Source organism: Spinacia oleracea, chromosome 1, assembly GCF_020520425.1.
Source record: "Spinacia oleracea cultivar Varoflay chromosome 1, BTI_SOV_V1, whole genome shotgun sequence".
Classification (NCBI taxonomy): Eukaryota; Viridiplantae; Streptophyta; class Magnoliopsida; order Caryophyllales; family Amaranthaceae; genus Spinacia; species Spinacia oleracea.
The window spans coordinates 103579263-103597595 of NC_079487.1; the positions used below are offsets into that span (position 1 = coordinate 103579263).

General features: G+C 36.3%; 2 protein-coding genes across 3 annotated transcripts; one reads left to right on the plus strand and one right to left on the minus strand.

Annotated features, from left to right (window-relative positions):
- The first annotated feature begins 891 nt into the window (after positions 1-891).
- Positions 892-8409, plus strand: LOC110796280 (probable inactive shikimate kinase like 2, chloroplastic). Of its 2 annotated transcripts, none has more exons than XM_022001325.2 (8): positions 892-1263; positions 2760-2950; positions 3031-3225; positions 4134-4195; positions 5784-5850; positions 5940-6058; positions 7225-7401; positions 8072-8409. In XM_022001325.2, exons 1-8 carry the CDS (start codon positions 1048-1050, stop codon positions 8179-8181), a joined length of 1137 nt encoding a protein of 378 aa, XP_021857017.1. In that variant the 5' UTR covers positions 892-1047; the 3' UTR covers positions 8182-8409. The 2 variants fall into 2 exon arrangements, with proteins under 2 accessions (XP_021857017.1, XP_021857018.1); XM_022001326.2 differs by having other exon boundaries at positions 1124-1263; positions 2745-2950.
- A 756-nt stretch (positions 8410-9165) lies between these two features.
- On the minus strand, positions 9166-15293 carry LOC110796279 (uncharacterized). Its single transcript, XM_022001324.2, has 7 exons — positions 14995-15293; positions 13997-14057; positions 13793-13887; positions 13675-13708; positions 12383-12437; positions 12233-12275; positions 9166-9411 (listed from the first exon to the last, which is right to left on the minus strand). Exons 1-7 carry the CDS (start codon positions 15181-15183, stop codon positions 9340-9342), a joined length of 549 nt encoding a protein of 182 aa, XP_021857016.1. The 5' UTR covers positions 15184-15293; the 3' UTR covers positions 9166-9339.
- Between the last annotated feature and the right edge of the window lie 3040 nt (positions 15294-18333).

Consider the following 18333-nt stretch of genomic DNA (forward strand, 5'->3'; position numbering starts at 1 on the left):
AAGTCGGAGTGTGAATAGTGTCAAAAATAAATGGTGCGATATTACCGGAACGGAGGAATTGGGTCAAGTAGGGGGGTTGAAATTGGAGGGAATCATTTAAAAACAAAAAAAAAAATGTTAAGAAAGGAACACGTGCAGGCCACGTGCCGTTCAACGCCGAAAAATTGACGTTGACCACGGGAAAATAGTTTTTGGTCCTCATTCACAAAAAAAAAAAAGCGAATTGAACCCTGTATCACAACTTTTATTTTAAAAGATTTTTATCACACATTTATGTAGGGGTGTGCAAAAATTGGTCCGGACCGAAAAAGTGGACCGGACCGGACCGACCCAGACCGGACCAGACCGGACCGAAGACAATTGGTCCGGCCATCGGGTCGAGAAATATCAATTTCCGGTCTTCGGTCCGGTCTGGTTTTGGACCGGATCGATTTTTTCTTAATAAAATATAATATAAAATACTTAAAAAGTTAATTCTCTCCTTTAATATGTTGTAAATATTAATATATTGTGATATGTTTTATTTTAGCTTCCAAAAAAGGCCTTAAAAAATTGATTTTTTTATATATATTTTTTCTTTTACCATAATTTTTAGAAAAATAAAAAATTATATAGGAAAAGGTCTACAACCGGTCCAAATCGGTCCGGTCCGGGTTTTGGACCGATTTTATCGGTCCGATCCGGATTCGGTCCAAGCATAATCGGTCCGGTCCGAATTCGGTCCAAGCATAATCGGTCCGGTCTTTGGGTCTCAAATTATCAAATTTCGGTCTTCGGTCCGATCCGGGTTTGGACCGATGAACACCCCTACATTTATGTGTTTTAAAAAGCTTATTTCTGATAAATTTTCCTATTTTAGATTGTAATCTCATTTCAGCATATTACGAAAATATCAGCCGTTATCCATCCATATTTGGCATCGACGCGCGAAGTTCATCACCCTTTCCAAAGATTATCTGCCCAACACACTTAGCCCGTTAGCCGCTTAAGCTTGTTGAATGAACACAAACACAAACACAAACATAAACCAGGAGAGAGAAACAGAGAATGATTAGTCTATCGTTAAGCCCTGGATTGTGGTTGAGCAATTCTGAAATCAACTTATCTTATTGTTCTCCTCTTTATAATTCACCAATTTCACTCAAATCTTCACGCTCCTCTTCAGTTTCTTTTCCTCATTTTAATGGCGGCCTTTCCGCAAGATTCACCCCTCTTTCGTGCCACAATATTTCCATGGAGTCCTCCAATACCACTCACTATGAGGTATTTTTCTTTCAACATTATCTTATTTTCGGCATTTCGAATTACTCCATAAATTAGTACTCCGTAATACTCTTTGTTTTATTATTGTGCATAAGTGCATTGAGTTAGCTTGTTTGACAATAGTTAAATTTCTACTTCATTCCCAGATAACATGCTACATTTTTGTTTGGTATTGAATTATCATACGAAAAAGGCGAGTTTTCCAAGTTTTTAGGTCGGTTTACCTTATTCCCACTTATTTAATAATTTAGAAGTCCAGATAAGTGAAAATCAGTTGAATCAAATGCAGGCTTATTAATTTATTATTAAGAGGATTTCCGATTTAATCTACTTGATAAAAATTCAAGGTATATCAACATTTGTGACTGCATATTTAGAAACTATACAATCATAAATGCTAAATATGTTGTCTAGGTATGTTTTGATTGTTTATCAAGAAGATGACTACGAAACCGTCTTATTATTACAATAAGGTAGTATTGGTAAAATCTGATAAGTTTTGATCATAAAGTGAAGCATGTAGTACCTTTTTTTGTGTGTGTGTGTGTGTGGGGTAATGGAAGGATTACTGTAATTAAATTTCCTAAGGCGTAAGGTGTTTGGAAGTTCGAGGTTTGTGGTTGATTGGTTTGATATGAATGCTGCACAATGGAATGGATTAACGGGTGGTTGCTTGAAATTTGCGGGGTTAGAAATGAACGTAAGTTGTTTGTGAGACCTTAAAATTGTGTAGTTTCTATGTCAGGGTCTGTTCAATTATAGCAGTTATAGATTGTCTTTCAATTGTGTAGAATATTACTCCTTACAATTGCTCAATATGAATTGTTAATGTTGTCCATACATGTTTGTGTTTCTGACTTTTGAGAACGAATTCCATAACTAGTAGGAGTATGTTGTTAGCTCACGAAAACGATGCACTCGTTAGGAAATGAGCCATCACAGAAATTGGTGATTGATACAATATTCATCTGGATAAAATTTTCTATCTAACACCGATCTTTGAAATGTGTAGTCCAAGAGGTCTCAGCTTCTTCTTGGATACATTGAATTAGTTGCCTAGATTGATAAAAAGTGGAACATTTGGCGAGGATATGCTTTAGGAGAGATCAAAACTACTAATGTTATATACTGGGCATTGGTTCTTTGTTTCACGCCTCTTCATAGTTATTTTCATTTTGCGCTTGGATCTTTGTCTCACGCCTCTTCCTAGAAGCTAAAGCATTTGAAATTAAGGAGGAATTAAATAAAGAATGAGTGGACTATTGAAAATCTCAGTAATCATCCCTTAGGATTTGCACCGGCAAAACAACAAACAAAACATGTGGTAACTGTGATAATTGTAGAGTTAGTAATTATTTTAACATTTCCATTCCCCCCCCCCCCCCTTGCCCCCCTTCTTATTCTTGCAACGAATGTTAGATAATGAGTTTCAGCTCGAGGCTTACTTTTCTACTAAATGCTAACGTGAAAACCTTTGGAAGTGAAACATAATGCAGTTTTCTGACGGATCTTCCGATTTGGAGCTAAGATTACTCTTAAAAGATATGAGGGTGCAAAGTCCTAAGGAAGTACATGTGGATGTTGATGAAAATTCCTTAGCTGTAAGAATAAAACAAGCCGGATCCGTCACAACATTGATGGAAACTAAGCAGCTCTATGACAAGATTAAACCTGGGGAAACTATATGGTAAGAAATGAACTTTGCATGCATATGTTACTTGAACACTCTACTCTGGCCACTCCTTAAGCTTTAATTATAAATTACAGGTATCTTGATGAAGACCAATTGGTTATTAACTTGAGGAAGCAGGACCAAGAGCTGAAATGGCCTGATATCGTGGAATCCTGGGAATCCCTTAGTATTGGTGTCTTTCAGCTTCTCAAAGGGACATCAATCTATATAGTTGGTGATTCCTCAGAGATTAATCAGAAGGTTGCTGAGGAGCTTGCAGTTGGTCTTCGGTATGATCCTCACATTCTAGAAAAAAAAATTGATATGCTGGATTGACTGGTTCATAAAATCCTATAGTACTTTTAGAGTTTTGGCTCAAGTCATCTGGCATTTGCCTCCTTTCTTATTCTTTATTCGTAAGCCATAGTTAGGATTTGAGATTCTTTAATGTCATTTAATTTTCATTTTAGAAAATGCAAAGGTTAAACAACTACTGATTGATCTAAGCATGATATGTCAAAGGGATGATGAAGTACACACCGAGGGGTGGGAGTTTATTATTATCCCTAAAATTAAACAGGTGATAAAAATTGAAAGGAATATATTGGACTGGTGACAATCTGTCTCAATTCTTACTTCTTATCCCTGTCTTTGTTCCCCTAGTATGTAAGGATGTGTGGCTCGATATAACCCAATCAGATACGAAAGTTAGATGAAAATTGAAATGTTAATGGAAGAAAAAAGCTTGTTAAAGTATTAGTTGAAACTCAAGTCTCCCTCTATTAACAAACAAAATTTTAGTTAAAGGGTTAGTTCAACAGTCAAAGCCTTGAGCTGAGGTTTGTGGTTTACAGTTAAAGAGCTTTTGGATGTTAATAGGGTGAATTTGAATTCTCATGTTCCCTCTCTTTCATGTATAGTTTTCCCACTTTGACCAGCAAGTGCTTCCACTGATTTGATGAGATACACAAATTCTCAGGACGGTATAGTCCACAAAGAAAATTAATTGTCATATGAATCGATTAATAGTTGGGATACTATACACTGAGATTTGAGCTCAAAGGTAACACTGAAAGAATTATGGTTTAGCAATAGTATTAGTTTACATCCTGCGTCACTGTTTCCTTTCTCCCATATCCTGTCACAGATTTCGTTATACTCATTTTAATTCGTTTTTTCACACATGGGTTCTCACCAGTTATACACCACTTGATACGGAAAGCTTGCTGGAAACATTTGGAGAGCAAAGCATAGAGTCCTGTAAGTTTACAAAATTCTGGTATTGATTGTACAGAGAGTTTATTCTTTCTCATGGTGAACACTACTGTTCCTTCTGCTACTATTTGTTTTTGGTGCGTGTTAATATAAAGTTTTACATTAAAATGTGCTGTAAGTGTTGTCTGACGTATTATTCTTAATGTTTATGCACAATTAAAAAGATGATTATGCATTATTCTTTCCACCTTGGTGGCAGTAGGCAGGGTCATATTTACACCAAAAATCTGCAGTGCTGTATGCTAAAACCCGAAGCCTGCATACCTCTCCAGAAGTGACTGAAAAATCAGAAAACCCCACAAACTTAGCTGTCACGAATCTCAAAATGCAGAGCCCTCCATTACATATATAAAATCTCTCATCTCATCTGTGCATCTGCAGAATTTTCTAAAACTACTCTCACAAGTTGTACAAGGCTGCGTTTGTTTGAATAAATTCTCATTTCTCTGCAGCTATGTATTGTTTATTGCTTCTGCAAATAACATTGTATAAGTCATATAACTGAGACCTTGTACCATCTTTAGTAGAAAACTAGTCTTGCTATTAAGATTTTACTCAAACTGCTGTGAGAAAATTTGCAGGTGGAGAGCAGTTTTCCAATTCAAGAATTTGTGTAGCCGGCCATCTGTTTTTCAAATCAAACCAGATGTAAAAATATTCTGAGGCGCTTAGGGGTATCCTTGTCATCATTAGACACTACCCTTCCCCAATCCACTTTCACAAGGGAACCACAGGGCAGCTTATACATAAATTGAATAAATAAAAATCTCGTGTTTGAATCTTTTTTCACCGACCAACCATCCGCTCTAGCTGCCTACAATTTATAATCTTGTAACATTCAGTAGATATACTTGGAATGATACAATTATTCAAACTCCTTCCCTTGATGTAAGATGTCCATCCATTTCACCCACCACTCAACTTTCTTATTTTAAGGCACAGAGCATTTTATTCTATTTGCAGAGATCTCTTTTGGCTGTGAGATGTAATGGACTAAATCAAAATGTCTCTTAATACCTCTTCGCTTCCTTTCCATGACGTAGAAGATGGTCGTCCCGTTGTCGTCCCATTATCGCTTTTGGGTCAATTGGAAACAACTTCTTTGCAGTTGCAGGGGTAAGGTTGCGTACGTCCGACCCCCCCTACCCCGCTTCTTGCGGGAGCCTCTTTGAGGCAATGGGGTAATGGTAATGATGATGAGAGATCTCTTATAGTCCAACCACCAGCCACTCTAGGAAAGTATCTTTTCTCCTAACCCTATTGAAATTATGTGAGGCAACACCGCAACTCCCAAATGGTTACTTATCTACTCCCTTGCTGTTTGCTTATGTTTATCTTTAGCTGCATTTGTCTTTCTGTTCTCCTGCTGTCTTTACTCTTTAGTGCCGCTGTGGTATATTCCTATCATTATACATTCATGCTTTGGGGTTTACTGACTCTTATTTTCATTACTCCTACCTTTTGGGTATGGGAGTCGGATAAGACCCGACATAAATACTAGTTTTAATGGCTTGTGTATGAATTGTTACATTATCTTGATCTTGCAGTGCACTAATAATTGGTTCCAATCCAGGGGTGACTGCAGAAGGATCTGACGCTGTGGCAGAGGGAGAGGCAGCAGTTTTAGAGAGTCTAAGTAGGTAATCTTCAAGCAAAAGCGATACCTACTTGTGTTAGTTTTTGTTACTTATATGCCAGAAGCAATCCTTTATTTTTTTTTGGTTCACAGCAACGTTCGAGCTGTTGTTGCAACATTAGGTGGCAAACATGGAGCTGCTGCACGAGCAGATAAATGGCGGCATCTTTATGCAGGATTTACGGTCTGGTTGTCACAATCCGAAGCAGCAGGTACTTCCATCTTACTTTTGGCATGCGGGCTAGATATTCTCTCTATAAACTTATGTCTTAAACTAGCTGATGGACTCAACCTCAAGTGTGGTTGTCATTTGAATTTTTGAACTTTGACAACTGAAAAAAGTTCTTGTACAGTCCACAGACGATCTGATAAATCAACTTTTCATTAGTTCTAAAAATTTATGGAATGAATGAGCTGCATATTATTTTAGTATGTGAGGTATATAAGAAAGTCATATTAAGTTCAATCATGTTTTCATATTAACGGTCAATCGAGCCTTAAATGTTCGTATCTGTTTTTAAATATTTATTTTTAAATTTTCTTGAATCTTGACAAGATAACCTTGTGTGATTGATTTTTCATGGAAAAGAATTTGTTAAGCTTCAAGAAACATAGGTCTGGGTGGGCTAAAATTTTAATGTGCTGTTTACATTGCAATCGCTTTATTCAGACTTCACAGTATGACACTCCACAATATCTCGAGTTCTGTCAACAATCTTAAAAAAGGGCGTGAAAATCATAGTTCCGGTGACAAATCCCTATACTCCCTCCGTCCCTTAATACTCGCACCGGTTTGACCGGTGCGGAGTTTAAGACATTTGAATTGACTTATTAATTTAATGGGTGTTTGTTGATAGTGTGGTATTTTTTTAATATAGTTAGTGGGAAATGTGTAAGGGGTGGGGAGTGGTGAGTGAGGAGTGTTGATTTTTAAATGATTTTTTGTAGGGAATAGGGGTGTAGGTGGGATAGTAGGTAAGTCTGAGAAATAATATAATATTGGTAAAGATTTCCATTTATAGAAGCGGTGCAAGTATTAAGGGACGGCCCGAAAAGGAAAGCGGTGCAAGTATTAAGGGACGGAGGGAGTACATAAGAAGAAAAACTACACTTTGTTTAACACTTCAACTAGTCAACTCACTATTAGAAGCAAAAGAAAGTGCCATGGTCAGGGATTATATTTTTGATGAGTCATTAGCTGTGAGCCTGTGACCATCAAAACTGGAAAGCAGAGATGTCCCCCAATCAGAATTAAAAGTCCGAAGAATGAATTGCTGGATGGTGGACAGGTGGAATTCTGAGCGCAGCCACATAAGCTAGTGTCTGACATTTATACCTTATCAATTCTACATGTAATTTTGTCTGATCATAAATGCAGATGAAGATTCGGCTAAAGAAGAGGCAAGAAAGCAAGTCTATGATGGCCGTGAATCTTATTCAAAAGCGGAAGTGGTTGTTAAGTTTGACAGTTGGGATGCTTGTCATGCCAAAGCTGTGGCCCAGGCTTCATTGAGTGCTTTGAAACAGCTAATTCTATCTGATAAAAAGCTCCCAGGTATGTGCCATGTTATCTACTGCATTCACTTATATCTAAAAATGAATTGAAGGGTCCATGGATGATACTGCATCGATATATTGTTCAAATTTTGGATAAATGTTTTCTATAAAGAAAATAGGGGTCTAAGGATATAAGTTTCTAAAGTGAATTTGTTTTATACAGTCAATTGAAGGTCAACTTTAATACTGGGAATTTGGGTTAAAAAATGGAGTAAATATCCCTAGAATTATATACTTTATGAAAATATGAGTGAAGAAAATCTCTAGTCTAACTAATCTATGAATGTATATACCTAGACAACCTAGTAACATTGATAATCCGGGCAGGATTTCAATATTTGTTAAGAATTTCCATGTTTCACCTGTTTTCCTAATTCTAGTTGTCTTGCTTGTCTCACTAATATATTACATATCTAATGTTTTCCTTTTAAGACAATTTCACCTTACATGATGGCACATGAATATAGGTTCTGTTTTTGTTACAAACACTCGAACCAGGATAAATTGTACTGAAGCTATAAATTTGGCAAAAGTCACCCATGTAAAATTAATAATAACAAAATGGCAAAAGTCATGAACTCTTGGAGCAAATTCTCAACAAAAGCTGTATTTTGCATGGTTTTCTCCCTTGGAACCTATGTGAAGATTGAAATTGCCTTGTTCTTTAGGTAAAAAGAGTCTTTATATAAGGCTAGGATGTCGTGGAGATTGGCCAAACATCAACCCTCCAGGTTGGGATCCTTCAACGCCAACAGATACACATGCTAATGCATTGTAGATTGAGCTATAGAAATTGTTCGAACTGCTCCACTTGAAACATATCACCGTGTTAGGCGTTTGGAATATTGTGTAACAATCGTGACATTTCCCAGGCAGAGTTAGTTTACCATCTTGTTTGCGTGTATTTTTTTGATGTACGATGAATAGAGAGCTTGGCGATTCCTCATTGCTCTTGGTAAATGCAATACTCCATATTTTTATGAAAATGCAAAAAGGTTATTGTTCAGCTATAGGTTCTAAATTCTTCTGATCAGGCTATTATTTCTTTGCTAGCAATGCGGTTTTATGCCCATGTTTAGGTTCATTGGGTAACCTCTGAATATAGTTTATGTTGTTAGGATTTGTTTGTATATTTCAGCTGAGTCGATTTGTTTAATTTGCTCATATAGCCTTAAAACGAGATTTCCATCCCAAATACAAAAGTGTAAAATCAAGCCCATTTAATAAACGTATTATCACCTAATAAGTTCTTGTTCTCTTCACCTGGTATGGTCTGATTTATCTAGTTTCTGGTCTAGTCTGATTGTTTCCTGTGAGTATCTTTTGTTTTTTCTGGTATGATCTAATAATCAATAAGAATAAGATGAATAGAACAGAGCCTAAAAGCATTTGTTAGAAGCATGTTACACGACAATGCATGTACTTAGTACAACAGAAGCATGTTACAGGCAAATGCTTGAGGCATTTGTTCTGAATATACATTTCAACAGAAAATATATTAGTGCAACTCAAAGCACCATCAGTACGTACACAATGCACGCGCTCATGGAACATCATGCAGCACGTGCGCAAAGCACAAGCCTGGAGCCTAAACCTGCATGTTTTGGGCATGTGATTGTAATGTGCACAGTATCCACATTGGCTGGAAAAAGTTTCCAGAGGTTAATTACAACCTTTAATGCAGATTCCCAGCGTGATTCAAACAGAAGTATTAATATGGAAATAATTCACAATATGATGTAACTGACTAGTAGGACCACGATCAAACATAGAGGGAACATAATTATGACTTGTAACAATTTACACTTCGTGGATGTGTGGTTCGAATTCGTCTGAAACATACAGATAATAGTCTCTTTTAGAGTTCCATCAGCAAAAACATCAAATGAACTTCTCACATAAAGTTAAAGAGTAATATACTGATTAAAGATGCCAACTACACCCCATTAAGTGTAACTACGACTTTGCGTGGAGTTGGATGATCACGGTGCTCGCACAACCATATTCCCTGTGTCACAAGCAGCAAAAAATGAATATCAGCCGAACAAAGTAGCAAACTAACAAGCTTTCAGCAAGAGCCAAATGATATGAAACCCTACATAAACAACAGTAAATTGTATCCATTGCCTGTTACGTATTTACATTGATGGAAATTAACAAAAAGGCAATCATAATTATTGTCGGGGAGCACAAAACCCAAGAGCTCAGGACTATTCCTAACAAACATGGTATCATTTATCAATTATCATACTTTAAAAACGAGAAAAAAAATTCCAATCAAATGGTTAACAGCTGAGATAAGCAACTACTTTTTATTACTAACCTTCAAGAACTACCAACACCAAGTAGATTTGTCCAGGATTTTATTTATTTATTAAGAATGCTTTCAATATGATTCTCAAAACAGCTTTTGAAACTGGGTAGCATTTTTGGCATAGCATCTGAATGTACTTCTAGAGGCTAAAGAGTTAAATTTTAGGCAGACGGTTGTTTACTAGTTACTACTGATTACAGCCAGAAATAATGGCTGCTAACGACCCAAATTTATCTAACGCATTGCTCTCAATTTGCTTAACATTGAGCTGTTACGACATTCACGAGAAACTAAGTTCAGTTACTAAGTAGCATGCAATGTTTTACAAATGGCTGATGCTCAAATTTGGAGCTCAAATACTTCTCTTTTTCGAGAATGAAAATTGTCACTGTCCACCAGAATGCCTCCATACATGGTAACCAACAAGCCTCAATGTAAGTCCAGGAGGAGTCTGAAACACTACTAGGAGAGAAACGTCAAATTGATAGACTTTCACGAGCTATTCACAAAATTAAAGGCATATTCAGAAGTCAGAAAGTTAGGACAGGCGAGCTTGAATAGATGGGTTCAGCTCATGGTAGAGTGTAGCGTGTTTGTAATGAACCAAGTGTAAGGGAAGGGCATAATAGGTAGTGAGTAATATTAGGTAGAAGACAAATTAGGTAGGTGTAGTAGAATGGTTATAAATAAGGGCACATTAGGTTATGAGAGGATATTGAGAATTTGGTAAAGCTTAGGCTTTGGAGAGTGGTGACCTCAAGTCACTAAACCTAGAGATTGGTGGCCTCAAGTCACTACCTTTTGTATCCCATTTTGTGTTTATCATCTTTCAAGCAAATTAAACCTATTTTTGCCATTAATTTTCTGCCCAAATTATCAGTTCATCACACTTGGTATCAGAGCGGTACAGTTCTGGGAGGGGTAAATCTGATTTTCTGGAGGAAAATAAAATTAAAAAAAAAAAAAAAATCAGTGATGGAGGTTGCCGGAAAACAGTCAACACAGTTGATGCAAAGGTGGATTCGAGATGAGTTTGCCTACATTACACGCAAAAGAAATCAAGGAATTTCAGATTACAAGGAAGAAGAGCGCATCCGGCAAGAGCTTCAGATTCACGTGTTTGATGGAAGGGGTTCAGATGTATGGATTATTCAACTGGAGAGTTTTTTCGATTTTTTTCAGTTGAATGAAGATGACAAGTTAAAGGCTGCCATTATCGGACTCGATGGTGAAGCGTTGCGGTGGTTCGAAGGTGAACATAAGTTCCTACCTTTCCATGGTTGGCAAGAATTGAAGAACCATGTATTGCGACATTTTGGGTCATCACCACCACCTTCGGCACAAAATTTCAAAGAGAAAATGGAGGAGGAAATCAAGAAGTTAAAAGAAGATGTGAGGAAGATAATCGGTGAAGCATGTTCTCCAACCCTTCGAGAATTGGAGCCGACTCAAGAGGAGCTTGATGAGGAAGAAAATCAAGCAGATCTAGGAGGGGCGAATATTAACAAGCCAGAAATTTCAAGGGTTCTGCAAAAGAAAATAGAAATCAAGAAAAGAAAATCTGGTATATCAGAGTTTGGAGGTGGTTTTATCCCTTGTGATTTAGCCGGTGGTTTTAGCGGCGGAGGACGAGGTGGTCTCGGTCTTGCGGGTGGCCATGAAGAAGGGTGCACCGGTGGTCATCTAAACAACCACAGAAGACATTTTAAGAGAGGAGGTTCTGGAGGAAGCAGATCAGGCTGGTTTAGAGATGGTAGATCGATGGGTGGTTTGGGAATTCTATGGCTGGCCCAGGGTTACCTGATTCGTGGTTCGCTTCGGTACGGGGTTTTGAACCTGATTCGTGGTTCGCGATTCGCAGGTTGGCTGGTTTTAGGTTTGCAAGAGGGACTTTTGAAACAAAATTGTTCAAGATTTTATTTTAATGCTCATACATTCATACTCAGATACCATGTTATTTCCTTCCCAAATAAAAGCTCCAACATATATTTCTTCTCTTGTCTTCCCTGCCCTTCAATAGCTATAAGTAGGGTTTCGGATTCGGCATGACAATACCAACAATTTGGTTCGCGAACCACAGCGAATTGGGTCGCCAGAGAACCCGATTCGGTACGGGCGAACCGGTTCGAGATTCGCAGGGGGTACCCGCGAATCTGGTAACACTGGGCTGGCCTAAGCCACCGCATAGTCAAACTCTTGTTCTTTTGTTGATGGGCGGTATCAACACGAATTGCAGTTCATAGTTGGTTGTCACCAAGCAAGTGATATTAGAACACTTAAGCTTCGTGAATTTAATGTAAAGATTCAAAGGCCTACAATATTTCACTGGCAGGACTGCTGCATCTACATTCCTGCCCACTCACCCAACTTAGAGCAATCTTCTCATGATACTCCACACCACACCCCATCCCCCTCTAAATTCCTCGAGGCCCAGGGCAAATCTAATATGGTTACTTGTGTGTGAAACTAAAACTACAGAAAAATTATGCAACAACTTGAGTATAATCAAAGTTACCTGCCAGGTTCCCATATTAAGCTGTCCATTAGTGATTGGAATCCTGAAAAAAAAACAAGAAACTAAGGTATAACAACCACAAACAAGAAGTCAAGAACTTCCCAGGGATATAAACAAAACAAAGAAAACTCAGAGTATTAGAGAATGTACGTCAATGCACAGCCAAACATTGATGACTTGATGTGTGCTGGCATGTCATCAGGCCCTACAAAAAACGAATCACAGCACTGAGCAACCACATAAAAAAGCTTCCTCCGCGTCAATTAGCAAATCAAATAATGAACCATTTGATATTCAAAACCCATGTATACCAGAATTGCTTTCTAGCTTACAGTTCAGGTACCAGCAGAGTCCAAATTAGACATTAGGTCAACATAGCAAAGTCTTAGCAGAGTCTTTCTTTAGATAATCAAGTCCAAATTATTTTTGAAAAATGCAAATAAAACAATCTGCAAATATTGGAATTTACAATACCATAATCTAGACAATACATTAATTGTTAACGAGAGATGAGAAGCAACTAATTTAAAGCATCACAGTTCGCAGGACAAAAAGAGCTCTAAGAGAAATCAAGAGGCACCATGTATACCAGAATTGCTTTCCAATAGAATGTAGACTGGAAATCAGAAATATAGAAAAGATAATGAGACTGAGGGAATTTGAGAAAAAACGATAGTCGATCATAACTAGACGCGATTAAACATCAATTTGGGGCAACAATCCCAGACATTTGAGTGGCTCTGGACATTCCCTAAACAAAGCTAAAACAAAACAACAACAAAAAACTTCTCATCAAATTCATCGTAATCTTCCCACTCACTGACCTCTATAAAGAACTCCTAGTAGCCTTCCTCCGCAACTCCTCAAGCTAAGAATGATCAACTTATTTGTATTACACTATTACCTAAAGTGCCCCTTCCCTTACACTTGAAGCATTACAAAGAAATGGGATTTGAGAGGATGTAGCACAGTAAATAGCATCAGGAAATCAATTGAAAGAACTTTAATAGGATTCTAGGGACATATTTGAACAACCTAACCCTTGGTGCATTCGTGCTAGCCTAGATCTTGTTTATTAAATCCAATGCTATTCTAACTCAAAGGGGACAACCTATCACCGAGAAACACCAAACGCCTCTTTAGCCCCTCATTGGCTTCTTTCCAGCCACGTCGGGTGATAATGGATTAACGGTTTCCAAACCACTTATCAGGTATGAGCACGAGCATACATATAATCATGATGGGTTTAACTAGAAACAAATTACCCCTCTAAAATGATTAGCATATGAAGATGTTGATGCAAAACTTAACACTATATTGATGCAGCAGTTACTCTTGATATGACATTTATACGAGAAAAATACTTTTTTGTTCATCGAGAAAAAGGAAAACTAAACATCTGAAGCATTATAAATTTCAAAATAATGAATCTAGACGCTGACCTTCCAATGTGTGCCTCCATGGTGCGGAACTACCCTGAAGAAAAAATATTAAAATGTTGTTAATACCCTCTGTCCATATGGCAAATGGCAACTATTATATTTGCAAATGGATGCTCACCTCTGGAACCACCTTGTTTAGAAATGTCTCAGTGTCCTTCCGAACATCATCGTCGTAATTTTCATTTATGGTCAGGGAAGCACTAGTATGTTGCACTAAAGTATTACAAGGAACAAACAAGTATGTGATTATAAGCAAAGCCCTTTCAACTCAGAAGAATGGAGGAGTGTACTCACTCTACTGAATGTAAAATGGAACCCTTACCGAAAAGATGAGCAAGCCCACAACTGAATCCAGACAAATCTTGTTCAATTTCCTTCAGTACCTGATATAAACATTCAGATATTGTGGCCATGAGTCACCGAATTAGAAAAAACAAAGTAAAACTAGTGAAATGGATGGGAAAAAAGCAATTGTGACATTACACCCTAATACTTCTAAAGACAATACCCAATCTCCTTCCATAAGCATGTTTCTGTGTTAAAACATAAAATAGATTGAATCTTCATTTTTCCAACATGAAGTAGCACAAGCTTCTAGCCTCATCCTTGGATCCTCCAACCATTGATCAATAGAAGACAGTTGTTGTTCAGAGTTGCATCAGTTTACCCCACTTGACTAAGCATAAGTTTCGAACCTCATCAACAATTTGTCAAACTTCAACAAAAATGCTATGGTTTTCCATTCTCGAGGCAACTATATGAACTAGAAACCACTACAAGCTTTCAAACATGATGATCCTCCTCAAAGTAATAACAATACCTATGCACATATACATTCAATGCTAACATTCTTCAGAACTGCTAAACTATCCAAGTAAAATCCGAGAATATAGCTAACATTAAAAAAAAAAAAAAAAAAAAAAAAAAAAAAAAAAAAAAAGGAGTTCTAAGAATAACGAAAACTAGTTGAACAAACATAGGAAGACGATCAAAAGATTTATCAAAATCAAATTACAGAAACTTCCCAGTAAGACACGTTTGTTAAATCAAATCCCCATTTCTCCAATTTTCGGGAAAACAAAAAACAATAATTGGAGTATAAAAAAATTTATCGAAAACAAAAAAATTCACAGAATCATTTGTTCAAAGTGCATGTAATTGGACAAATTCTTCTAATAAATAAAACAAATTTTTCTTCAAATCAAATAATCAGATGAAAATGAAGACAATAGAATCTAAAACAGAAGCAATTAACATCAGTGGGTACGATAATTAGGAACAATAGCAGTGAAATTAGCAGGAAATGGAGTAAGTAAAAACCTTAGAGGTGATGAGATGGCAGCCACGAGGGTGAGGAGAGAGAGTGATGGTCTTCTGTGCCCATTTTGGAGTTGTTGTTGTTGCCGCCATTGAAGAAGAAGAGGGTTTAATGGCAGGAGTATAAACCGCTCGTACTCGATGATGAGCCGATAACAATGGCTTTGCTCCCAGAATAGCTGACGTCATCATAAGTTCTACACTTTTTGTTTTTTGTCCCGATGGCACAAGCGTTTTAGACTTCCATTTTCTTTTCTTTTTCTTTTCGTTGGTTTACTACGAAAGTACGAGTACTCCGTAGCTTGTTTACCACAAACGTGTTTTTCAAGTATTTGTATTACTTTGGCCCCGTTTAGTTCACATTATTTCTCCTGATCTGATCTGAATTTATTTTATCTGATCTGATCTGAATTTATTATTTTGATTTAATCGGGTCTGATCTGATCTGATCTGGCATGATTTGATTTTTTTAGAATTAAGTTTAAACAAAAATTTACATTTATAAATATCAAACGACTTACGTGTAAAATAAATATTACACAAATTTATAATATTGTTATTATTTATTTGACTTTGCTCATGGTCTAACTATTCCTTATATTAGATAGACCTAGACATTATCTAGATAGAGGGTTATGATCTGGACATATTAGTTTTGATCTGGACATGATCTATACATACAAGCTCTGATTTGAATATTATTAGGACATATGAGTTTTGATATGGACTTGATCTTAACAAATCAGTACAGATTTAGACATGATCTAGATAGATCGATCTGAATATATGGGTTCTGATCTACACGTATGGGTTCTGATATGGACAGATCGGTTCTGATCTGAACATGATCTTTGTATATCAATTTTGATCTGCACATGATCTATACAGATCAATTTTGGCCTGGACATGATATGTACAGATCATTTCTGATCTTGACATGATCTGTACAGATCAGTTCTGATCTGGTCATGATCTTTACATACCATTTTTTATCTGGGCATGTTCTGTACAAATCAATTCTGATATGGACATGATCTCTACAGATCAATTATGATCTGAACATAATCTGTACATAGTCGATATCTAAACCAATTTTAATTTGGACATATCGATTATGATCTGAACATATTGGTTCTGTAAGGATCGGTTCTGATCTAGACAAGATCTTTGCATATTTGAACATGATCTGGATATGATCTATACAGATCGGTTATGATCTGGATATTATGTGATCATACCGATTTTGGTTTAGATATATAATGGTTCTGATCTGTAAAAATCAGTTCTGATATGGACATGATCTGATCATATCGTTTCTGATCTGGACTTAATTGTTTTAATTTGGACATGATGAATTTGAATGTTTTGTTAATATTTTGTATGCCTTAAATAATATATTTTAATTGCACCGACAATAACCTTCTTTTTTATTAAAGCAATAATAGTAATAAAATAATAGTAATAATAACAATGATATAATAATAATAATAATAATAATAATAATAATAATAATAATAATCTGATATGGTCTGATCTGATCTGGTCTGATCTGATCTGAACTTATTTTTTCCGATCTGATCTGAACTTATTTTTTCTGATATGATTTGATCAGCTCTGATATAATCTGATCTGATTAAATCTGAAATAAGTACTAAAGTCCTGAAATAAGGTGAACTAAACAACAGGACTTTAGTTGTCTCTAAAAGATTACCCCTACACCCTAGTACTTCCTCGGTTTTTAATTATTTGCCCCAAACATTACAATCGTTTTACTAACAGTGGCTTGAGTGGTAATGTAAAGAGACAAAAATGGTGGAATCAAATGCAATTTATGTAACCCACTTGCTTTTCTATTATCTCCTCCCTTAATAAAGTGGAAAAAATATATGATTTGGAGCCATATTTTAGAGACGGGTGGAGTACAAATTACAAAGAGGGCGTTTGGTTATGGGAAGTTAAAAAAAAAAAAGTTTACCATTTCTAAAGGCTAATGGAAGTGTTTGGTTAAGAGAGGTTTGTAATAGAGTTTTGAGATGAAAAAACTAATTTTGGAAAGCTCAATATAAGAGCTTTTTGCATTAGAGATTTGAAGAAGTGTGTGTAAAGTGACAACTTTGTCCTAAAATAGGCTAAGATTACAACATTACCAAATTACATCTTTGCGTGATTGCGTCAATGTTTCCAAACGCTTAAAGATGTTTAAGTTCCTAAAATATCCATCTTTTTTTACACAATATACTGTCCATGTTGTCAATTGTCTTTAAAAGAATCAAGTTCAACAATGAACTCACAACTGAATTGGCGATCTATGACAAAATCACCAATTCGATTAGCGGTTTCCCTTGATTTCTACATGGGAAGTGGAGTGGAATAATGTCCACCACATAATTTATAATCTGCCAATTGAAATAGTGGTTTACCTATACAAAACCCCAACTGAATTGGCGGGTTTGTACTTAACAATAATTTTTAAAAAGGTTGATTAGTTTGTTAACGTGGGTGGTAGATTGAGAATTATGTTAAAGAGACGTGAATTTTAGGAATTTATACATTTTAAAGCAGTTTATACGAAAATCACGTGTCTTCAATGTTCATCTTTCACATTAAATAACTAACAATTAAGCTATCGAACACTTTACACAAAGAGTTAATTCAACAAGTTAGTCAAACCAACCATCAGGTAGTTAAACCAACTATTCACTCACGGAGTCACATAATTGAAACAAACCTTTTTCTACTAGTATTATGTACACAATGCGTAAATATATGTATTTTTAAATATATTAATAATACGTATGGGGGATACCAAAAGTGTATTCCCTTATAAAATAGAGATTTTTCGAAAAATAGGCCATGTTAAGTTTTCTCGATAATTTTCATTATACATTAGGATTTACCGTACAACTATTTGTATCATAAAATATGAAGGAAATAATGCCCTTGGTCCAAGTATGCATTTAATGTTAAGTCTAATAAATGCGGTTCAGTATTAATTAACAAGTTAATAATTCAGTGAGATCAAGTGAGCTGAATGCCTAGCTAGAGGCCGCTTCAGTTCAAGTAGAATTAATGATATTAATCCACAGCTTACTCTTGACTGAACCCGTAGGGTCACACAAATAGTACGTAAACGGATCAAGTATTTAATGGCATTAAATACTCCATCTATGGATATTCGGAATCGACGGATCTTGGTTCAGTGGGAGCTGAGATCGTCAAAGGCAAGCAATTGAATACTCCGGAAACGATGACATTGCCGGAAACGGAAATATGGATCGTATCGGAAATATAAATATTATCCAAGTCGTAGATGTTGCCGGAAACGGAAACATGGTACGTATC